This window comes from Dreissena polymorpha, chromosome 6 (assembly GCF_020536995.1).
Source record: "Dreissena polymorpha isolate Duluth1 chromosome 6, UMN_Dpol_1.0, whole genome shotgun sequence".
NCBI lineage: Eukaryota > Metazoa > Mollusca > Bivalvia > Myida > Dreissenidae > Dreissena > Dreissena polymorpha.
This window is the reverse complement of record NC_068360.1, coordinates 100,102,723-100,128,446: the sequence shown is the minus strand read 5'-3', so window position 1 is coordinate 100,128,446 and position 25,724 is coordinate 100,102,723. Positions and strand designations below refer to the sequence as shown.

At 36.4% G+C, this 25,724-nt stretch overlaps 1 protein-coding gene across 1 annotated transcript in view; it reads left to right on the top strand.

The window, feature by feature from the left end:
- Positions 1-24,173, top strand: part of LOC127836090 (uncharacterized) — a 29,698-nt gene extending 5,525 nt beyond the window's left edge. The window contains exons 2-10 of the mRNA XM_052362544.1: positions 1,183-2,180; positions 3,507-3,865; positions 4,908-4,973; positions 7,139-7,291; positions 9,022-10,011; positions 12,214-12,737; positions 17,512-17,755; positions 18,450-18,615; positions 21,245-24,173. Coding sequence (XP_052218504.1) covers positions 1,183-2,180; positions 3,507-3,856 — 1,348 coding nt within the window. The 3' untranslated portion in view covers positions 3,857-3,865; positions 4,908-4,973; positions 7,139-7,291; ... (3 more) ...; positions 18,450-18,615; positions 21,245-24,173. The remainder of the gene's footprint in view (positions 1-1,182; positions 2,181-3,506; positions 3,866-4,907; positions 4,974-7,138; positions 7,292-9,021; positions 10,012-12,213; positions 12,738-17,511; positions 17,756-18,449; positions 18,616-21,244) is intronic.
- The last annotated feature ends 1,551 nt before the right edge of the window (positions 24,174-25,724 follow it).

The window sequence follows — 25,724 nt, the reverse complement described above, 5'->3', positions numbered from 1 at the left end:
CTTTTATGGCAATACATGCAGCGTTGGGATACCCGTCGGCCTCTGCCGTGCCATTTTTAGTTGTATTTGTAAAGTGTCTGGAATACTTGTTGAGTAACGTGTGACATAAAAGTTGCACTGTTGGAAGGACAGACAGGCATGTGCAAGTATAAGCTCTCCCTCCATATTAAGCCTCAAAATATCATGCTTTCATTTAGTTTCCATTTCCATAGTTCTTGTTATTATGCCCCCCTTCGAAGAAGAGGGGGTATATTGCTTTGCTCATGTCGGTCAATCGGTCGGTAGGTCGGTCGGTCCGTCCACCAGGTGGTTGTCGTATGATAACTCGAGAACGCATACGCCTAGGATCATGAAACTTCATAGGTAGATTGATCATGACTCGCAGATGACCCCTATTGATTTTGAGGTCACTAGGTCAAAGGTCAAGGTCACGGTGACCCGAAATAGTAAAATGGTTTTCGGATGATAACTCAAGAACGCATACGCTTAGGATCATGAAACTTCATGGGTAGATTGATCATGACTTGCAGATGACCCCTATTGATTTTGAGGTCACTAGGTCAAAGGTCAAGGTCACGGTGACCCGAAATAGTAAAATGGTTTCCGGATGATAACTCAAGAATGCATACGCCTAGGATCATGAAACTTCATGGGTAGATTGATCATGACTTGCAGATGACCCCTATCAATTTTGAGGTCACTAGGTCAAAGGTCAAGGTCACGGTGACCCGAAATAGTAAAATGGTTTCCGGATGATAACTCAAGAACACATACGCCTAGGATCATGAAACTTCATTGGTAGATTGATCATGACTCGCAGATGACCCCTATGAATTTTGAGGTCACTAGGTCAAAGGTCAAGGTCACGGTGACCCGAAATAGTAAAATGGTTTCCGGATGATAACTCAAGAACGCTTTTGCCTAGGATCATGACACTTCATAGGGACATTGATCGTGACTCGCAGATGACCCCTATTGATTTTCAGGTCACTAGGTCAAAGGTTAAGGTCACAGTGACAAAAATCGTGCTCACACAATGGCTGCCACTACAATGGACAGCCCATATGGGGGGCATGCATGTTTTACAAACAGCCCTTGTTTAAATGTGTAGATTTGTTTAAAGCATTACATAATATCACTGACTATTCCTTGGTATGTACATGTATTGATTGTTTATTTCAGCCAGTGCAGTAAAGTGACTCCAATTAATGAGCTGACTGACATGCAGCCCACAGACCTACAGGGACTGTCAGTGGAGCTGGAAACTGTTCTGGGAGAAATCAAAAGCCTTCAGATCAGTCAGGAGCTCAGTGTTCAGGCATTGCTAAGAACATATAAGGAACATGGGGCAGTCATGATAGAACAAATGCGTGGCAATTTAAATTTTAATATAGATGATATAGATGAGTGTGGTAATAGTTATGTGAGTACATCGGGCGGACATGAGCAATATTTAAAAGAAGAGATGTGTAGGAGTGTTCTTTTTATCTTGAATGAATTTGATAATATTACTGTGAAGGAACTAAACGAGATGAGAGATGAAGTTATAAGCATAAAAGGGTCAATTACAAGTTCTATTCATAAATGCACCAGTCTTCACAATGACTTGTCACATTTCCATGAATTTGTTCAGAAAATTGGAGATAATAAGGAGCTCTGCCTTATAGCCAGCATAAAATGTAAGCATATAATACAGCAGGCATTAACTCTGCTAGGAAAGTCAGGCAAGGCGTTTAATGTCCAGAGTAATACTAAGCACAATGTGAGAATACCAAGTGATTCATATAATTGTATTATCTCAGGCATATGTGTTCTGACTGATGGGCAGGTACTGGTTGTAGACTGGAAAAATCAGAATGTCAAGCTGCTGAACCAGCAGTACCAGGTGGTGAGTCACTGGGATGTGAATGCTCGGCCAGTTGACATTTGTTTGATCACACCCAGTGAGGTTGCAGTGGCTGTGAATGACCATGATAGCAAGATACATGAGGTCCAGTTTATCACTGTCAACCAGGGAAAGCTTGTTTCTGGCAGGAAGTTTCAGTTACAACATGAATGTACATGTATTACCCATCACCAAGGAGACCTTTTTGTCACCTCTGGTCAAGAACTGTACAAATACTCACTGAATGGCAAACTGATCTACAGACTCTACCAATATAGATCAGCTGATTGGACAGGTAAGAATCATGGTGAATCCATCCTGATAACATGTGTATTATGTACAGGGATTTGTCTAGCCATTGTGGACAAAGGAGTCTAGTCAAATTGTGTTATTTTAAAGCGGGTATATACGATTTTGTCAAATATTTATGAATTTATATAAAATGTGTAAAAAACTAATTATATATATATTTCAATATAAATTAAAATAAAAGCTAAGAAGAACATGTGTCGAAAAATGCGAAATAAGCCAGATATTTAATTCTCAAATTGAAAACGGCTGTACAGCCGAATTCGCCAGCATGTATATCATACATGTACAATGTGAATCTAAACTTAGTTTAACGGTTTATTTTAATTTCTGCAACGATATCTATTCATACGACACACGAACACTAACTCCAATCCTAATACAAAGACGAATGCTTCGGTTATTGTAGGAAAATATGTTCGTCACAATCGGCTCGGGCCGCTAATTTGTCTTTGCTGCATTTTATGAAATTCGGCTTTAATGTATAATTTTTCTTGTCTATTTTGTGTAATTGTAACATATTTTATCAATATATTACAAATAAACACATATAAAAAATCGTATATACCCGCTTTAAATCCATACAATGACAAATTTGGGAATTTTTATTGACTAAATGAACCGAGTTGGAATTTATTTTTTTAATCAACAAATATTGACCCATTAGGCCTTTATCTTGTTATTTTGAAAAAAAAATCATATAAATTATAGTTATATACTTTGTGAGATGATAATAAAATAAAATTCAGATGTAATAGCAGAAAACCCACTGATGTTTTATAAACTATTTGTTCTATAATTCATATGTGCCCTTTGAATGCTACAGTACATTGTAGCCAAAACAAGATTCAGAAATATTGATTTATAAATATGAGTAATGAAGTATTTTGACTGTCACTACATGGCATGTCTATAAATAGAAACTGAGTTCCTGGGAAAGAGACACTTTCTGACCCTGTCTTAATTTTGTGGTTGTTAAATGATTGTACATGAACACTATGTTTACCTGTTGATTGAACTGTGCAATTGTTTCAATATGTGTAATTGTTTTCATCTGTGTAATTGTTTTACTTCAATTCATATCTTACTCAACAGTCGCATTTCAACATGTCAAACGTTAACTAAATAGCTCTGCTACTGAAGTTTATTGTCATGTTTTACTATTGAATCATTGAAATGTATGCATATATTTTAGATGTGTAAAGGCCTCTTTATAGCAACATATGCGTACTACAATATCACTGCAGTATGTTTAATAAGATTATTTAACATTTACAGTAATTCAATATCTTGATGTTACTCTGTTTTGCAGTATACAGGTGTGCTGTGAGTCCCACAGGAGACAGGCTGTACATCACCAACTACCAGCAGGACAAGCTTCTCACCCTGGCCAGGGATGGCACACTCCTGGCTACATACTCAGACCCAGCACTAGAGGGCCCACATGGTCTACATGTGACCCCTGCAGGCCAGGTGCTGGTCTGTGGATGGCCCCACACTGTACTACAGGTGGGCTGGGAGGGAGAGAGTAAGCTGGCTAATCTTGCTACTGAGGAGGATGGAGTGTGGTACCCAGTGTCAGTCTGCTACAGCAGCACAACATCCTCCATCATTGTGGGACAGAGGTGGAACGACAACATCCTGGTGTTCAGAGTGGAATAGTGTGTACATGTATGTATTAGTTGTTGTAATTAGTGATTAGTATTTCAAGGACAATGTGTTGTTCAGCATACGAACATAGTAGTGTGTGATGTTACAATACAACATTAGTGTGTAGTTAAAGATACAAATAATTTATGTACACATATTCTTAGCTGATTACACATTGTGAGGGGTTTTGTTTGAACATTAGATTTTTTGCATATTATGTTGTTTGCATAACATTTTTGTCATTATGGTCCTAAATTTTAGTTCTTGTAAACTTTGCATGTAAAAACAAAGCACTTCAAATGAAAATTTAATATTTGTACATAGATGCACATGTACATAGCAATGGGGCTATTTTTAGACTTTCATTTCTATAAATACCATGCCATGTAAGAAATGTAAATGGATGAATACTTTTATTTATAAAATATCAAATTGTTTAAGTAATCTTTCGAGTAGTATATATTGATACTTTTCGCAATATTTACAGAAAGGTTACACTTTTTATGCACCCTTTCGAAGAAGAGGGGGTTTATTGTTGTGCACATATGTCCGTACGTCCGTCCGTCCACCAGATGGTTTCCGGATGATAACTCAAGAAGGCTTAGGTCTAGGATCATGAAACTTCATAGGTACATTGATCATGACTTGCAGATGGCCCCTATTGATTTTCAGGTCACTTTGTCAAAGGTCAAGGTCACGGTGACTCAACTTAGAAAAATGGTTTCCGAATGATAACTCAAGAACGCCTATGCCTAGGATCATGAATTTTCATAGGTACATTAATTATGACTTGCAGATGACCCCTATTGATTTTCAGGTCACTAGGTTAAAGGTTACAGTGCCAAAAAATGTATTCACATGATGGCTGCCACTGCAACTGACAGCCCATATGGGGGCATGCATGTTTTACAAACAGACCTTGTCAAATGTGAGATTTATTAATGTGTCGACTCGTATTTTATGCTGTTGAACATATGTTATTGATTTTCATTACATTTATATAAATATGTGTGAGTCCTAAATATAAATACAATAAATACATCAATCTATTCTGCTTCTCCAGTGGCTGCTGAGTCAGGGCAACAATGATGAGGATGTGGTGGACAAGAATGACCTGAGTACGCAGAAGGTAAAAAAGACGTTTTAATTGTCAGGCCTTTTCTTGGCCACTTTGGGAAAAAAATGCAATTTTGGGATTTTGACATTTTTTGTTCCAAAAGTCCATTGATTTCAGCAAAACTAATATAATATAACTCTTTCTAATACTTCAAATTATAAAAATAAAATCATAGTATGATAGTAATATACTTTTCTAGATAATTGAGATATATTAATCATAAGGCACTTATTAAAAAAAGAAAAACGCTATTCGTATGGGTCCGTTTCACTTACCCATAAATATACAAGGAAAAGGCATGCTTTTTTATTTCCTATGTATTAAGAATGCAAAACAGATGAGGTGGAAAAGAACAGTATGAATTTACATAAGGTAAACTATCCTCTTTAATTGTTTGTAAACTGTAAACCATTTATATTTGTCTGCATGAAATTGTCTGCATGAAATTGTCTGCATGGTTGAAAAGACTTTCGTGGATACAGTAGTTTATGCGTGGATTGCTCAGTTTGGACAAATAAATGAGGAATTTGTTGCAGTGTGTTTGTGTTAAATTTGTGGATCTGTAAAACCTTACAATCAATACACAATAATGTCCCAATAATAATAATGATTTGACTGTGTACCTCCGTATTAAGAATAATAAAGATGAATTGGACAATACTGATATGATTTCACAAAAGGTTAAATGACTTATTTTACTTGAGGATCCATAACGCAAACCCTTCTTCAGATCGGGGCTTTCCAAACCTGAGTAACAGAGAATTTCAAAATGGGATTCAAAGTAAGCACCGTTCTGTGAAAAGGGGGCTTAATGCATTCAAATTAATTCAGGGACAATATTTTCCGCTTTTGAGGAATTATTGTTTAAAGGAAATTTCTTCTAAACAAAAATCAAATCTAGGCGGAAATTGTCGTCTCAGGTTAGCCTGTGAGGACAGCACAGGCTTATATGGGACGACACTATATGCACATGCATTAAGCCCAATTTTCCCAGAACAAGGCTCGAGTTCTTAAGTCAAAATTTATTTGAAAAAAATGCAATAATGCATGTACAATAAAAAATGTATAAAGAGAACCTATTCATGTATTAGGACTTGTTCACAGATTAGTAGAATGGCAAATTTTTACTAATTATAATATCCAGCAATAAATATTTAGATTGTATTAAAACTAAGGAATACACCTGACTAAGAAACGATATATATATATATATATATATATATATATATATATATATATATATATATATATATATATATATATATATATATATATATATAAATTAAAAATAAATAAAATAAAGCATTACAAACACTTTTTGCAGAAAATGTTATATATGAATTATACAATCGCTTTTATTTGTGGGACATTAATAAATGTTGATATCATGGGTTTACTGATACACAAATTAAAATCACAAACATAACAAAAAATCAAGTACAAATTCCTTTGTTTTACAAAATAAAAAATCCACAAATTTACATAAAGACGTTTGTAACTAATTTATATTTTCAAACTTTTGTTTTCGACTTATTTTTTCACAACATGAGGGAGCCAAGGCCCCTTCACAAGGATGAGAATAAACAAGCCCTGTGATTTGATTTGTGTTTGTGGGTGTTATTTACTATTTTTTACTGAAATTTTTTATTTTCCCTGAATTTATCAAACACAGTAAATGCTCGTATTTACTTGGAAAAAAATCATGCTTTTGTATTGGTTACTGTGAAAATGTGGAACTTTAGGCGTCTTCAAATACGGACAAACTAGTTTAGCCAGCTGGAAGTCGTTCAGGGCAGGTGGCTTGTAACAGAATTTTACTCCCAGGTGAATGTGGACAGCCATGTATTTCCTTCTTTATAAAGTACACGTTCAAGGCATTTGCTTATACGCTTGCAGGCTAATTGGCACTGACACTGCAAATTAGCAAAAACGCATATAAAATAATAATTCGCTGGGTTTGTGCAACCCATTATTTCCAAATTAAAAAAAAAATCTATGAATTTTGCAAATGTCATTAATAATCACAGTAATTACAGTAATTATTCCTAATTGATGTCATAAGGGGACTTAAGCCAATTTGACCCAAAACATTCGCTGGCGTTTTACTTACGTACTGCATATAGTTCAAAAGGCTGACTATGCCAACATATTTCATATTGGTTTCCTCCACATTACAGCAACTGCTCAGCACAGAAGATGACTGTCTGACGAAGGCTCAGCCGTATCACAGTCCAGTAATGTGGGGGGATGATGCGGTCGTTCCATGTCGCACCATGAAAGACATTTTAGCTGACACTTGCAAGGAAGGGAATTGAAGATCTGCAACAGCAGTGAGTTGTTTACCTTAAGTTACTGTTTAATCAATTTAGCTGACATTAACAAGGGAGAGAACTTTTGATTTGCACCAACAATGAGTTGTTGCCCTTGTTGCTATTAAGTTTATGAAGCTAACACTAACAAGGGATATAACTGTAGATCTGCACACAGCGTTTTTTTTCACCTGTTTGGGAACAGGTCCTGTCCACTAGAAATTGGGAATTTTTGAGTCGCGAAATCCTTCAATTTGGGAATTTTCGCGTCGAAAAATCCATCAAATTGGGAAATATCAAAAATCATACCAATACATCAACTGGAATCTATTTTATGTAGTAAATAATGCTTTTATACACTATCAATGGCATTCTGGGATAGGGTAGATCATAAGTCTGTATAACAAATACCAGTTTATTTAAAAAAAAAAAAAGAACTGGTTTTCCAGATATCGGGAATTACCGTCTGACTCCATATGCCCACTTAATGAAGATAATGCATAACAAATCTTACGTCATGTTTCCCGATGTTGCTTGAAATTGAACATGCTTCAACGGCATCTGCTGATAGTTGCATGTTCTAACGTGAACAAACACATTCAAATAATTAAGTCACTGAAGTTGAGTGACTGAACATAGCAGATGTGTTTATATTTATAAGGGTTGGCTGCAGCAACTTTTCACCGAAATTTGTTACAACGTTCACCACAGCGAAACAGGAAGCCATTTGTTCTGGTCGTCTCGATCGAATTTAAGAGCGTCTGCAGTTATCGATTAAAAAGGTTAAGAAACACTATATTTGGCATTTGTATTAAGCGTCAAATTTGGGATTTTCGAATCGATACGAGGCCGTTTTTATATAAACTATTTGGGATAAGACCGTTTTCTAAATTGGGAAGGGTCCGTCGGCGATTTTGGGACCAGGTCCGGTCCCGATTGGGAACAGGGCCGTTTACCGGACCTGTTCAAAGAAGGAAAAAAAACGTTGGCACAAGCAGTGAGTTGTTGCCCTTTAGTTGCCTTCTAATTTTGTCTACCACTGTTTGTTGATTTACTTTTAAATGTTTGTCTATTGAAAAATGTATCTCAAATAAAACACCTTTGGGCATTTTAAAAGCTAAGTGATTAATTGAATAAGTACCATTAGAAAACATTACATTTTCCATTATGTTTGTGTTGTTATGCAGGACAGAACTGGCAAACAAAGATAAATGAGCCGTGCTGTGGGAAAATGGGGCTTAATGCATGTACTCTAATTGTTATTCCATATTAGTCTGCGCAGTGCGCAGGCTAATAGGGAAAACACCTTCCTCTACAAAGGTATTTTTCGTTGAAAGGAATTGTCCTTTTAATAAAAATCCAGTCTAGTCGTAAATTGTCCTACCTGATTAGCGTATGTGGACTTGACGTGCTTATCTGAGACGACAATAATGAATATTAATGAGCTGCATATTGGTTTACGAAATAACATCTCTTCAAGTTGAGAAAAAAAACGTTATTATAAATTTGCAGTTTAATATAACATTGACCAACACTTTTAATGTTTTAATACGAAATGGTTTGATTGAATAAATTGTCATGCTTTTTTGGGCAAGGAACCAATGAAATGCCTGATTAAAAATTGATGAGAATGGAATGTATCTGTTGAAAACCTTCACATCCTATCCAATAAAGAGGCATAGTTTGTTATAGAGTGTTTGATGAACTTTTCTGTTAATGTTTCATATTGCCCATGGTGCTGTTGATTTCAGGTGAGCATGAGCATTGTTATCAAGTTGACATCGCAATGGCACCAGTCGGACCCCCAGGAACCTCAGTCCAGGACAACCCTTCCCCTCCCATGACCCATAGCTCCACCCCTTTGACCTCCTGCCTCAAAGCTTCGTTGAACAATACCATTCTGCTGGAATGTCTGAGCATGTTGAGTTTTCACAAGCTGTTCTCAACAACAGGACAACCCTTCCCCTCCCATGACGCATAGCTCCACCCATTTGACCTCCTGCCTCAAAGCCTCGTTGAACAATACCATTCTGCTGAAATGTCTGAGCATGTTGAGTTTTCACAAGCTGTTCACAACAACTGCCGCGTCCGTGCTGATCGATAAGCACTCGAGCCTGAGTAGTTTGGATAACTTGTTACATGCTTTGTGGGACTAACAGAGCAACAGCGAATAATGTGAGAAAATCAAGAAACAGGTAAAGAGTTAAAATTGGAAGCATAAGCTATCCACGGGGGCTACTTTTGATTTCAATAGTAGAAGCATAATGGACCATCCTGATTTGTCCTCTAATGCGTCCAAAATGTTCAAAACAAACATGCTTTTTACGCAGTTGCTGACAAAAAAACTTTGTTATGAACACTCATAGCATGATGAATACATCGGGTGTGGTTCAGGCGCAAATACTGCCCATCATCGTTAACAAGGTGCTTAAGGTGCATCCATCAGGGTTGTTACAAGTACTTCACACTCTGAGACAAAACGGCCTTGCATTGAATAGACACTAGATGAGGCGTTGAAAAATGACAGCAGTTTTGTTGTGTGGTCAAGTATGACCTTTGACTCTCAACCCGACATTAGGTAGAACTCAAACTCGGCCCTCAGCAATATCAGCGAGGCTAGCAGTTTTGTTGTTTGGTCCAGTAAGCCCTTTGACTCTCAACCCGACATTAGGTAGAACTCAAACTCAATCCTCAGCAATATCAGCGAGGCCAGCGTGTCATCTCGCCTTCTTCAGCCTCAGGTGAGACCTTACAGTTTTATTTATTTAGAAAATTAGGGCTGATAATTCAGTCCCATTTCTAATCTCAAAATGTCTATATTTAAACATAATTACTGGTTAAAATTCCCAATTGACATTTTGCCATAAAAAAGGACACTTTTCACAGAGCTAGCCCCTAGTTCTAGCACATGTCTAAGAAGAATTACTGGCTGAATTTTCTTATTTCACTAAGTTATAACTATTTTGAAGTTATAGATGTTATAAAAATTGTTTATGTTGTTTATTTCACAAAAACTGTGAAACCATTTATTTTCGTCAGCTCGAAATTGTGTGTTGAAGAAAAATGACTATTTCATCAGCACTTCAATTTATAAATTTATGATAAAACAAAATTAACAAAATTGTGTCAGTAAATACCCGGTTTGTTTGTAGTACATTTCCGCGATAAATTGCTGTGGGAAAAATGGGAAAACCCTTGAGAGTAACTTGCAGGATGTAGACCATGTTTAGCACATGTAAATTAACTAGTCTTTTATTATCAGGTTATTATGTCATCCACTATAGTAGTGGGGGACATATTGTTTTTGCTCTGTCTGTTGGTCTGTTGGTCTGTCTGTTTGCGCCAACTTTAACATTTTGCAATAACTTTTGCTATTTTGAAGATAGCAACTTCATATTTGGCATGCATGTGTATCTCATGAAGCTGCACATTTTGAGTGGTGAAAGGTCAAGGTCAAGGTCATCCTTCAAGGTCAGAGGTCAAATATATGTTGCCCAAATCGCTTATTTTATGAATACTTTTGCAATATTGAATATAGCAACTTGATATTTGGCATGCATGTGTATCTCATGGAGCTGCACATTTTGAGTGGAAAAAGGTCAAGGTCATCCTTCACAAGGTCAAGGTCATCCTTCAAAGTCAAACGTCATATAGGGGGGCATTGTGTTTCACAAACGCAGCTTCTTTTTTTTTTGTTATTGGTCACTGTAGTTACTGGCCCTTCCTTACTGTATGCCATTAACAAGTTCATTGTTATGAATTAAGCTGATTAGTGGGACTGAATAACTGTTTTCATACCATTTTCCTAATATTAATATATATTAACTGTTAACATACCATTTTTCTAATATTAATATATATCCTAAAATTGAATATAATTTATGGCAATTTATTACAGAATGTTTAAGTACATGTATATCAGACAATAATGTCAATGAATTAAACAAATTTGAATTGAATGGTACACAAACATTAGATAATAGTAAATGTAGGTAAACGCAAACAATCAAACACACATTAATACGTGTTTTATTTCTTTATAATTAAAATTCAGAATGTAAATCAGTCAGTTGTTGATCATAAAGTGTTATTGTCTTTGATCCAGATCCCCCATTTGCCTGCAATACCCCTGAAACACACAACACGGATCATACAGTTGTAAACAATTAGCGCTAATCATTACTATTGTACCTTAGTGAAGTCAATGTTTTCAATACAGCTTTTGGATTGTAATTGGATTTGATTATTATTTAAATAAGAGCCCAGATGTTTGCGAGAAACAATGGCGCTATATTGCTTTTATATCCTATTGCACACAATTTCAACACTAGAAGTGAAACTTTAAATCAAAGGTGTGTCCTACAAAAAGATGCCATATAATGTAGATACACTGTATAACTGCATGTAGTATCTATTCAATATCACTTACATTGCATAGTTTCAATCAGAATAGGCAGTAATGACTATTAAAAGTATAAAAGTCCCCTGTAGCAAGATAGAATGTGGTACACTGAATTCACCTTAAACATCCATCTATTTTTGCATTTGTGTCTAATCCATACACAAAACGTGTGTGATCAAGAACTCATACACTTACAGTATTCAACTCGTAAATTTATGTTTCTTAAGATATGCTATACAGTTGTATAGTCTCACATTTAAAGTTGAAAAAAGTTTCACATTTAACGTTGTATAGTCTCACATTTAAAGTTGTATAGTTTTACCTTTAAAAGTGTACAGTTCTAACATTATAAGTTGTTTAGTCACACATATAAAGTTGTATAGTCTCACATTAAAATTTGTAATGTGTCACCTTTAAATCTGTACAGTCTCACATTAAAAGTTGTTTAGTCTCAAATGTAAAGTCGTATATGTTCACTTTTAAAAGTTACAGTCTCACATTTTAAGTTGTTTTGTCTCACATGTTAAGTTTTCCTTTTCAGCAACCATTATTAGCCAACAAGACAAACATTGTTGAGGTAAATGTCTATGGCAATCCGCACCCCCTTCTTGCACAAATACTATAACTCGCTCAAGAAATTCAGCACGGGGACATTTTGCTTCAGTCTAGCATGCCACCTATGATCATCTTCTCCCATGTTGGATACATCAACACTTTGAACAGCAGAGCCTTGGTGAGTCCGACTTCCGACCCAGCAGCGATGTTGCTTAGCAACAATTCCATGCTGGGTATGGAAAACTTGTTCCAGACGAGTTGCTCGAGTAGAAACGATCTGCTACAGCAGATAGAGCAGGCGTTGAGTGACTTTCTGTAAATATGACTGACCTTGATATGTTGATCTCGAATAATGTGAACCTGATGCCTGTGATGCAGTCTGTGATTGACGCCATTTAGCAGCAGCTGTTACCTGACATGCCCGGGCTTGGGGTGGCGACTACGGCACCTGGACTTGCACCATCTCTGTCTGTATCCCATTAACGGCAGCTGCAGCATTAACAACAACAGGTAGTATTTCCACCTCATTCTGGGAAAACAGGGCTTAATGCATGTGGATAGTGTTGTCCCAGAAAAGCATGTGAAGTGTGCTCAGGCAAATCAGAAACAACACTTTGTGAATTAACCTTTAAACTAAAAATCACATAAAAGCAGAAAATGTCAGAAAATGTCACAACTTATTAGATGTACAGACTGCGCAGGCTAATCTGGGACATAGTTTAGGCTTATTAAGCCCAGTTATAGTTTAGGCTTATTAAGCCCAGTTATAGTTTAGGCTTATAAAGCCCAGTTATAGTTTAGGCTTATTAAGCCCAGTTATAGTTTAGGCTCATTAAGCCCAGTTATAGTTTAGGCTTATTAAGCCCAGTTATAGTTTAGGCTCATTAAGCCCAGTTATAGTTTAGGCTCATTAAGCCCAGTTATAGTTTAGGCTTATTAAGCCCAGTTATAGTTTAGGCTTATTAAGCCCAGTCATAGGTTAGGCTTATTAAGCCCAGTTATAGTTTAGGCTTATTAAGCCCAGTTATAGTTTAGGCTTATTAAGCCCAGTTATAGTTTAGGCTCATTAAGCCCAGTTATAGTTTAGGATTATTAAGCCCAGTTATAGTTTAGGCTTATTAAGCCCAGTTATAGTTTAGGCTTATTAAGCCCAGTTATAGTTTAGGCTTATTAAGCCCAGTTATAGTTTAGGCTTATTAAGCCCAGTTATAGTTTAGGCTTATTAAGCCCAGTTATAGTTTAGGCTTAGTAAGCCCAGTTATAGTTTAGGCTCATTAAGACCAGTTATAGTTTAGGCTGAGTAAGCCCAGTTATAGTTTAGGCTGAGTAAGCCCAGTTATAGTTTAGGCTGAGTAAGCCCAGTTATAGTTTAGGCTTAGTAAGCACAGTTATAGTTTAGGCTGAGTAAGCCCAGTTATAGTTTAGGCTGAGTAAGCCCAGTTATAGTTTAGGCTGAGTAAGCCCAGTTATAGTTTAGGCTTAGTAAGCCCAGTTATAGTTTAGGCTCATTAAGACCAGTTATAGTTTAGGCTGAGTAAGCCCAGTTATAGTTTAGGCTTATTAAGCCCAGTTATAGTTTAGGCTGAGTAAGCCCAGTTATAGTTTAGGCTGAGTAAGCCCAGTTATAGTTTAGGCTGAGTAAGCCCAGTTATAGTTTAGGCTTAGTAAGCCCAGTTATAGTTTAGGCTGAGTAAGCCCAGTTATAGTTTAGGCTTATTAAGCCCAGTTATAGTTTAGGCTGAGTAAGCCCAGTTATAGTTTAGGCTTATTAAGACCAGTTATAGTTTAGGCTGAGTAAGCCCAGTTATAGTTTAGGCTGAGTAAGCCCAGTTATAGTTAAGGCTCATTAAGCCCAGTTATAGTTTAGGATTATTAAGACCAGTTATAGTTTAGGCTGAGTAAGCCCAGTTATAGTTTAGGCTTATTAAGCCCAGTTATAGTTTAGGCTGAGTAAGCCCAGTTATAGTTTAGGCTTAGTAAGCACAGTTATAGTTAAGGCTCATTAAGCCCAGTTATAGTTTAGGATTATTAAGCCCAGTTATAGTTTAGGCTTAGTAAGTCCCATTTTTAAAGAGTTAAGAGTTTCACATTTATTTCATGTAACATTAGTTCGACTTTTTCCTGACCTTTTTAGAGGAAGGTACCTGTGACTAATTGGGAATTTTGTGTTTTAGATTTGTCAAACTGAGTGAATACATACATTTAACAGTTGATTTAATATAAGTTTAAATTATAAAGGGTCAAGACATATTTCCATCCATTTTGGGCTGAAATTCAGCCCTAAACCAAATGTTTAACTATTTTTCACAAACTTGTAACACAAAATTCCCTTGCATAACTACCACCAAAATAATTTTGTAATGCTGTCACTTAAGTGATAATGATCTGATCTATTAAGTTACAGATAGAGCAGTTGTTGAGTGACTTGTCTATTAACGTCATTTACCGTAATGATCTTGAATAATTTGAACATAACGCCAAGAGCAGTTGTTAAAAGCCAATAGACACTCAAAATCATAGAATATTTCATTCAATATTTCTAAACGTAAAGTAAACACATATAAAATCAGTGTACCTTAAAGCAATAGCCAAAATTTCAACGCTAGATGTGGTCTGGTAACATAGATTTAATAAGATACACAATGGTTTTTGTGGGACAAAATTTCAACACAGGTTCATGTGCCATGTTAGTTTTCGTGTGTCGCATAAATAGAAATCATTGTGGGAAATCAAAATGGAATATATTGTGTAAAAAAAAATAAGCATTTTATATCTCGTGTATTTTATGTAACTAACATTGTCTCTATTCAGCAGCAACTATTGTTGGACATTGCCGGGTTTGGGGTGGCAACGTCAATGTCGGGACGCTCCAACTCTGTCTATGGCTTGGTTGCAGCAGCACCAGCAGTGGCAACAACAATAATAAATGCAAGTAGTCATTGTGTCAGAGTCTGGGAAAATAGTCCTTAATGCATGTGAGTAAAGTGTCTTCCCAGATTAGCTTTAAATTGTTTTCTGCGAAGATGACACTTCGTTTAAACAAAAAATCCATAAATGCGGAAAGCATTGTCCTTGTTTATCCTCTGCGGACTCATCTTGGATGACACTTCATGCACATGCACATAAAGGCATGTATTCCCAGAACAAGGCTCATATAGTTCTATAAACCTCCTTCTGATCTTTGTTGGGAAAAGCTATGAAAAGGGTGTTTTTAAATTTACATCAAAACAGTTTAAATCATAAAAGGTGAGGGCAATTTTGTTTTATGTTTTTGGGCAGAAAAGCAGCAAATTAAAGAGCGTTACCTTGGACATTATGTCTGTTACTTCTCATATGAATGTGTGCCTGTTGGTATGTTCATTATTACCCAGTTAGAAATGAAAGAGGGGGTATATTGGAATCACCTTGGCCATATGTCTCTCATTCAGTCTGTCTGTTCGTAAACACAAGCTTATCCTCAGGCATTCTTCTACAAATAAATCCATGTAAATACAGACCGATTAGATGATTTTCAATTAAGAACCATTTAAATTGTTTACAACTAAGGAAAGTTCAGATTTTTAATTTTAATTATTGAACATTTAGATACATTTTGGTGATTTCAAAAATAATGAAGCCTAAATAAAACATGCATTTATTTTCTAACCATTAAGCATGTTTGACTTATTTTGCTTTCTTACAGAAGCGTTTCCATGTGGTTAACTTAAATGTGAAAATTCTTCTCCGTAACTTGCTTCATTACCAAAATATCTTAAAAGATATTCTTAAAATCGTCCCAAGTGTACTGGTTTTGAGTGACATTTTAAGTAAAAGGCAATTTTCAAATCTATACATAAATAAAATTTTAAGAAATATTAGGTATTTCCATCATTTAATAAATAGGAAAATGTATATACTTTAAGAAACATAGAACATTGCGTCTTGCTTAGGTTGACATCTCTTGTAGCATGTGTTCAAACAATGATGTTCTTGGCAATTTTGTGCCACAATTTTCACCTCTCTTCACATATTAAGAGGTGGCATCATAAAGTGCTTCAACATTTATAGGCAAATAGTGTCCTTTTAACATGTCACATGCTTATTCTACACATGTGTACATGTATTTATACAATTATTTGTCATGTAACTTGTGAACAGCGGAATACTAAATATGGTCAGAATTTGTCCCAAGTGTAAACTTTGTAAGAAAATTCTTCTGAAATTTTCATAAGATAGAATTTTCAAGGTTTTACATCATTTCTTCAAACCATTAATGCTTATCACAAGATGTACTGAAAATTTGATGCCAAAACCTTGTGAACTTTTTTTGCAAGACAAATATTGTGTTGTCCCAAGTGTACGAATTTTTTATCATGTTTGATGGACAGGTGTCATCTTTAAAAAATACACAAAGGTACTAATTTTCTGGAAAGAAGTACACAGAAGGGTGTAATCTCCAAGAGAAAAGGTGGTTGTTTTACTCTGGAGGCGAAATACTCTTATTATATGGGTATGTCTACATATTTTGTGTTCAGAAGGAAAATATAAGCGTATTAACCTTTATGTGTAGGAAGTATATTTGACTTTACCATAAGATTATAACACAAATACATTTCCGTCAATTTTAAACAAAATCTTTCTCCAATAATCTTTAATGTTAGCCTGAAGTTGGTTATTAAATCCAATAAAGTTTTAAAATGTCAATTTACACACACTAGTTATTGAAAGCTATACCTGTATCTTTCGTCCGTGTACTACGGACTTCATCAGCAGGATGAATGTCTACTGTTGGGAAATGTTAACACCGCTAATTGTCGGGGTGAGCGATGTTAACGTATGGTTCCAGGTGTGCAAGGTTGGTTTAAATTGGATCATCATGAAAGTTGTTGATAATGTTTGTGGTCAAAATATCTCGAACCAGTTTAGTAACAAGCCAGAATGCATGTAGCACTTCCAAAATATGACTTTTTTAACTAAAAACAAATGACCAAAATAAACTTTTCTGCCATTGCACTCACGATCAATTTAACCCAGTCTTTTAAACAAGTGTATTTTGTTGGCTTTCTTGTTTTGAATGAACAACACGGTAAGCCGTCTGAAATCTTGCCCCTTGTCAGTGCAAAATGCCATCAGAATGTATGCAATAAGGCGTCATTATCTCAACATTTCATACACTAAACTTTGTAGTGCTGTGTATTGTTTTTGTCCTGTGTCTTAATTTTAGTGAAGTACCTTTTAGTGATGCTAAGAATGATTTCCTACAGATGCAACTTGAGTTATACTGTGTTTATATTTAATTGTACAGGACATCTTGCCAATGAACATGGTGCCCTTTCCGGAATGAACAGTGCCACTGCGACTAACGTGACCCTTCAGAGAAATAGAATTTTAGGACCAATATCACCCCAGTATCAATCAGGGCTCCAACAACAGCCGCCCCCAGTCCAAGCCTTGTGAGCCTTTGGGAAGGGGTCAAGATGCCCACAAGGTCTCAACTCTGTTTGTCCCGAGGCTTCTTCCAGCAGCAGTGGAACAACATGGCATCCCAGGTTAGCTGTGGATGCATGTTTCGGGCACGATGCCGGTTTAATCCAATGATTTTGACCACAGAAGCCTACTGTTGCTCTTTCATTACTATTTGTATAGAGGACTTAGTTATCGCAAACAATTTAGGGGTTTAGAATAAATGTTAAATAAATAATAAATAATAAATACATCATGGTTCTCTGGTAATAAAAGTTCAAAGGGGTACAATCAGTCGCTGTCAAATACTTCGTCTGTTGGTCTGCATACATTTTGTGTTATAAGTTTGTTGAACAAACTTTGTCCACTCCTCTTAAGCAATTGCATTTTACCTTCATCGGTGTCATCCCCTTGAAGAATACAGCTAACATGGTTATATTCCCAACTTAAGAACACAACAAGAAACCTTAACCAAGTCCATCATATTAAAATAAAATAGCTCTTATAGCATTTTCAAAATTATCGAGGAAAAGATTTACAATGCTGTATTATTTTGCCATTTTGAAAGTTGATTATCCATTTAAGAACAAACATTATTTTTAATGCTTGTTAAATTTTAACACCCATTCATCACGGTGCTTATTTCACTTGTTTAAACATTATGAATACATTTTTTGAAACTTGTCATTTCATCAAACTGTGATAAAGTCCCTAAAACAACTCTGAAAAGTCATATTTCGTGGAGTTCAATTGATTTTTATCTCTATCTTCCTTTCACAGCAGGGGATATCACACTATAACAACGGTCACCTATAATTGTCTGGTGGCGTTCAGCTTCAGACGTTGCAAAATCAGCTTTATTCGTTCAGCGAGCCCACAGTATCCAAACAACAAAGCCACCCGCACAGGAACAACAACAACATCACGCGGATCAGCCATCTCAAATGTATGGACAGCAGTTTATTGAAACGTTTGCTCAGTATGGAAAACGATTATATATGCTGTGTTCTGCAAAAAGTGGGCTTATGCTTGAGCATAAACTGTTGTCCCAGAGACTTTCTTTTAACGAAAACTACCATTCCAAAGGAAAGTGTCCTCCCTGATTACCCTAGGTTAGACTGCACAATTTAGGCAAACACTTTAAGCACATGCTTAAAGCTCACTTTTCCCAAAACAAGCCTTATATTTATATACCACGTGCATGTTGCAAATTTCCATGAATCATTCCTTGTGATATCAAAGTTTGCATATTACATTTTGTATAATCATACGTTTGTATGGATCATGTTAGGTAAGTTTTGTTTACATATATGTTTCCATATGAGCCAGGCGTTGGGAAAACCAGGCTTCATATATGTGCACTCCACACAGGCTAATTAGGGAAGACAATTTTTGGTTCATGTATGTGCAGTCCACACAGACTAATCAGGGAAGACAATTTCTGCTTCATGTATGTGCAGTCCACACAGACTAATCAGGGGAGACAATTTCTGCTTCATGTATGTGCAGTCAACATAGGCTAATCAGGGAAAACAATTTCTGCTTCATGTATGTGCAGTCCACACAGGCTAATCAGGGAAGACAATTTCTGCTTCATGTATGTGCACTCCACACAGGCTAATTAGGGAAGACAATTTCTGCTTCATGTATGTGCACTCCACACTGGCTAATCAGGGAAAACAATGTCTGCTTCATGTATGTGCACTCCACTCAGGCTAATCAGGGAAGACAATTTCTGCTTCATATATGTGCACTCCACACAGGCTAATCAGGGAAGACAATTTCTGCTTCATGTATGTGCACTCCACACAGGCTAATCAGGGGAGACAATTTCTGCTTCATGTATGTGCAGTCAACACAGGCTAATCAGGGAAAACAATGTCTGCTTCATGTATGTGCACTCCACACACGCTAATCAGGGGAGACAATTTCTGCTTCATGTATGTGAAGTCCACACAGGCTAATCAGGGAAAACAATGTCTGCTTCATGTATGTGCACTCCACACAGGCTAATCAGGGAAGACAATTTCTGCTTCATGTATGTGCACTCCACACAGGCTAATCAGGGAAGACAATTTCTGCTTCATGTATGTGCACTCCGCACAGACTTATCAGGGAAGACAATTTCTGCTTCATGTATGTGCACTCCACACAGGCTAATCAGGGAAGACAATTTCTGCTTCATGTATGTGCAGTTCACACAGGTTAATCAGGGAAGGCAATTTCTCCTTCATGTATGTGCAGTTCACACAAGTTAGTCAGGGAAGACAATTTCTTCTTCATGTATGTGCAGTCCACACAGGCTATACAGGGGAGACAATTTCTGCTTCATGTATGTGCAGTCAACACAGGCTAATCAGGGAAAACAATGTCTGCTTCATGTATGTGCACTCCACACAGGCTAATCAGGGAAGACAATTTCTACTTCATGTATGTGCAGTCCACACAGACTAATTAGGGAAGACAATTTCTGCTTCATGTATGTGCACTCCACATAGGCTAATTAGGAAGACGATTTCTGCTTCATATATGTGCACTCCACATAGGCTAATTAGGGAAGACAATTTCTGCTTCGTTGTCTGAATAAGTGTCAAAATCGTTTCTGATCAATAACTCGTCAACCAATTGACCGATTGGCTTGATCCTTCCTATGCCGATTGGACTTGGGCAGTAGATGACCCCTTCACATTGGGGTCACTATGTCAAAGGTCAAGGTCACTGTCACAATAAGTGTAAACATCAGTTCCAATCAATTACTTGTCAACAATTGACTGATTCACATGTGCATTGGCCTTGGGCAGTAGATAACCCCTATTGAAATGTGCACATTTTATCATCCTATGTGAAAGTGACATAATGTATGCCCCTTGTTATACCCAACCACACCCAGAGTGATCTAGAATTGGCTTTGTCTGTATGTCATTTTGTCACACACTGTTTAGGGCTATATCTAAGAAAATATATAAGATTTTACATTTAACTTTATGGTTGTATAGATGAAGAGAAGTAACTTGCACAAGAACCATAACCCAACATTGTCTTATGTAAGAGTTATTGCCTTTTGTTGTTTTTATATGATGTAACTATTCATGGCTATATCTCAGATACGATACAAGATTTCGACATGAAACTTCATGGTTTCAAAGATATCAATGAGTAAATATGCTTGCACAAGAACCATAACCTTTCACTTTTGTAAATAAGAGTTATTGCAGAAAAATATAAGGCAAAACAATTACTATTTAATAAATAAATACATTGAACCACATTATTAATGAAATAATAAATCCTAAATGGAATTCAGAGCTAAATGATGCTTACCTGATCATGGATTTCAACCAATTAAGTAGAATCCTGCTTTTTGATTCAACCATGTGGCAATGTTGTCACTTTTTCCCTGTACTCATTATCTGCCTTGCATCAGATCGCTGCAAATGTTACCGGAAAGTTAAATAATTTCTTTTATATTAGTACAAATTATGTTAAATTGCATAATTGTGTAAAAATGTATACTTGCCCTTGTCTGGTCATAGGTTTTTAATGACTAGGAGTTAAATGTTTATAATTCATTTCAGGTCCAATATCTGAAACACAACAACTTTCCAGCTGAGAGGCCCATTATGGAGATACCAAAACACCAAGATACCAAGCCGCGGCTTGCTACCATGCTCCGTGTCCACCCCACCCAAACTTAGACCCCTCTGTCTTCAACCATGCCACATAACCATAGGGGAGTTAACCAGGACTTGAACCAAAACAGGGACTTTAACTGTGAGACAGTTTGGAAGGTCCTGAAACAATACTTCTCGTTCAGAACTGCTCAGGAGGGACGGTACTCTCTGTCAGATTTTCTGGGGGCGTCCTTGTCTTCAATTCAGTCCCCGGTGTCCACTCTGGTTCCATGGGAATGTACTCGAATCTCCAGTAGAGCTACCAAAACCAACAAAGCAACTACCCGCAGCCAAAGCTAGTTTACCCTTAAACATTTAGCACGGCAGGGAAATGCAAAAGGCCAAACCATGCCTCAGCCAAATGGCAGCAGCATAAACGCTTATCCGGGGCAGTCCGGTTTGTCGCAAAGTGAGCCCAAAATGTTTGGCACCCCAGTTACATCACGAGGTTATGTAAAAAATTCAGAGTGTTTAAGAACAAACCCTGAACCCACCTTTCGGAGCAGGAAATCTTAGCGAGGAACAATTATGGTGGATATCAAACCTGCCCAGACAAAAAAAAAAACTCAGGCACACCAACAGTTTTCAACGCCGCAACCTTAAGCAGAAGAAAAGAAATGCTGACTAGAAGTTTGTTGAGGATGGACACGGAGGAAAATGGATAGAATTAAGCTATAAGACAAGTTAGGATGGTGAAATAAATCATGTCATACCTGTATCAGCTAGAGTTGAAACCTTTTATAGTGGATGTTGTCGCTCCTAGGGAGTGTACAGAAGAAACGCAGGATGGTGCTTTTTGTAGTTCAATGAAGGGTTAGAGGTTCATGAACGTGTATCAAGCCAAACCTCTGTTTGTATAATGCCAAGAGCCTGTCTAAGACTAATCGGGGACGATACTTTTGCCCAGACTAGATTTCTCGGTTGGAAAAGACTACATTTAAACAAAATTTCCTTTAAAGCAGAGAGTTTTGTCACTGATAAGGACTGCATTTGCTACCCGGCACTTTACTTTACTCACATGAATTAAGCACGGTTTTCCCAGTGACAGGCTCGTCCAATATTGAACATTTAACATTTACATTTGAATCATTCATGCAAAGTGGCTGCTTGATCAAGCTAGCACAAAATCTTAATATTATTCATTGAGACCTTGACATATTACTGCCCGCCAGTACAAAGATGGATTGAATAGACAATAACCGGTTCAGGGCATTTGGATTGTACTACAGTAACATGTTGTAAAGTTTTTAGGTGATAACAATTGACTTAGTATCCACTATTAAATAATTGTTGCAGACATTGATCTACACTCATCAAAGTATTTTTGTTTTGTTGTAATATAAAATGTAACAATATTAAAATGGACGAGATGCAAATACGATAAGTATTATATAATAGCTAATGTGCAATGTATTGTTTACAGTAAAGTTGGCAGACAATAGTGTTGAAATGTCTCAAATTGCAGACTTTAAATGTAACAATATTAAATAGTGATTATAGGCAGTTAATGTGTTCTCCAGATGTCAGAGGAATATTCTGTTACGTTTGGAAGATAGGATACAGTCATAAGAAAGTGTATTCATTTCATGCATAGTAATTGTTTTATGTTTCGATGTTACGTGAAGTTGATATTATACTTGTGTTCAATGTATTATTTCACTCATGTGGATTATCATAGTAATAACACATACTTATGTGCGCTATACTATTTAATGATGTTACTATGCTGGTGGCTCAAGTAAGACTGTATCAGTCTCGTGGCTTGTGCTATTTCGCGTCACACTCGAGGCTCGCATCTCGTGTGATACGTCATTACACAAGTCACTCGACGGATACAAACTCTTTGAACAATCGACTAGCGTAATATTCCGCTTATAAATCTGTTTTGTATATGTCAACAAGTAAAGTATTTCAGCTTAGGTTTGAAATAAAAATTAAACGACACATTGTTAACTAAAAAGTTATCAATGGTTTCGTCAGAAAAATACTGCAGGATATTTATGTCAGGAGTACCAACACAGAAAAACAATATCTTAACATCCTTTTTCTTGAAATGAAAAGTAACACATTTAGATTTAGAAAATGGTTTGCTATTCTAATCTAGAAATGTATTTTAAATAGGTAAGGTCTTCTCATGATTAAGTATATAATTGATTTGAAATACTGGAAATATAATTAACGTCGTGATACATATATAGTATAATAAAGCAAAGTATTTTTTAACGAAACTCATATCATAAGATTTGTATATACAACATGTACTCACTTCATGTTGACGAAATGCTTATTCTTTTTGAAAAAATACCGTCTGCAGTCAAATTAGTTTTGTTGATTTTGTATACATTTTATTGAATGTACATACATATTTATGTATAATACTATATATTTTGTTTAACATTCAAAGTACCATTTTTTTAGCACTTAATACCTCACCTTTTATGTCAAATTCAGCCCATTTGAGCCGCATTCTGGTAAAATGTGACTTGACGCATGTTGGCTAAGTGTCGTCCCAGATTGGCAGTCCTCACATGCTAATTTGGGACGACAGTTTTCGCTTTAATGTATTTTTCATTTTCAATAAGTATTTTATAAGCGAAATCAAGTTTTGAAAAGTGTCGTCGGTGATTTCCAGCAGAATGTTAGGATTGCACGAGCTTATCTGGGACGACAGACACTTTACGCACATGCGTTACGTCCCTTTTTCCGACAGAGCGGCTCATTTAAAAGTTGATAAAAAATCAGAATGACCACAGTTCCTTAAGATATATCCTCAATAGAGATTGTATATGGAACCAAATCATATTAAAGCGATAAACAAAACCACAACAACTTTTTTTTGAGTTGTAGTTACTTTGCCCAAATCTCCTTTTTCAATTCTCAGCGCAAAGACCAAACACACTCCCGCTGTTTTTAGTTTATATATTGTGTCCTTTAGAGAGATATGACGAACGCTTGGCGGACACCATTCCCACTGAGTCACTGCAAAATATAAGAAGATGTTTATGGACAGTTTGACAGTACGACAAGCAGACGGACGGACAAAGATGCTGACATTAAAGACAGACCAGCTAGATACATTTAAATTTAGACATTCGCATAGTTACTTTAATTTGTTCTTATGTACTGATGTTTCAGTATTATATCAACAGTATTTTAAAACATCCATGCGAAAAAAACACATAATTTCCAATTGATGGAAATGACACTTAGTCACTGAAACTTATTTCCTTTTTAAGTAAAACATTTAGTTATGTTCGTGTTTATAAGCGCTTGGTGCGAAACAAATATATCCATTTATACGCATGGTACGAACTCCATGTACTTACTCGATCTACTCCAGAAGCGTCATCAGCTGTCGCATGAATAGAACCAAGAAATATCAATAAACATCAGAAAAATGCTTATTGAGAGATCTTTACTAGAAACTTTGCAATTGGTAATTTTCAAGCCTTTTTTAGCTCACCTGAGCACAATGTGCTTATGATGAGCTTTTGCGATCGTCTTTGTGCAGCGTCAACATTTGCCTTGTTAACACTCGAAATGGTTCCGGTTGGTTGAAAAACATGACCGCAAGGGTCCGGGGCATTTTTCCGTATATGGCAAAAAACTTGTTAGCACTCTAAAAGTTATATTTATAGTTAACTTTACATGATACTTGGTCACAACATTTGTTCTAATGCTATCTTGGGCTGCAAAGAACAGGTCAGTTCCTTTATGTCTTTGTGAGGTAAGCGAATTTGTGCCTTCACGCCATCTTGTTGTTTGATCAGCACGTGTTTTAATGTATTGAAAACGGTATCATGTCCATTAGAAGCGATTTCTGTAAAGTTTGTTTGAAGTCTGAATGGGCAGGGACTTTAAGCCATTTATGGACTCTCCCATCCTTCTAAATTGGATCAGTGTATTTCCAAAATTAGGGATGTATATTTATTTTCATATTTAGAATATTGCTTACAGAAATTCCTTTAAGCAAACAGCGCAGACCGTGATGAGGCGCCTCATCATGCGGCGTCTCATCTGGGTCTACGCTGTTTGTCAAGCCTTTTTTCTAGACGCTAGGCATAAATGGGTTAATATACATGTATGAGTCTCGCTCCGGGTAAACAGGGCTTAAAGGGACCTGTTCACGTGTCGGTAAATTGACAATATTAAAACAAAAAATTCAGATTCGCAAATTTTCATTGTAGTTATCATTTTGTGAGGGAACAGTAATACTGAACATTAACCATGCTCTAAAATTTCCGTTACATGCATCTTTTGACAATTTAAACATCTGCAAAATTATAAAGCGTTGCAACGCGAAACTATTAAATGATTTGGAGAGTTCTGTTGTTGTCGTTAGTTTTGGGACACTACGAGGATTGCTTATATAAAGCATAAAATA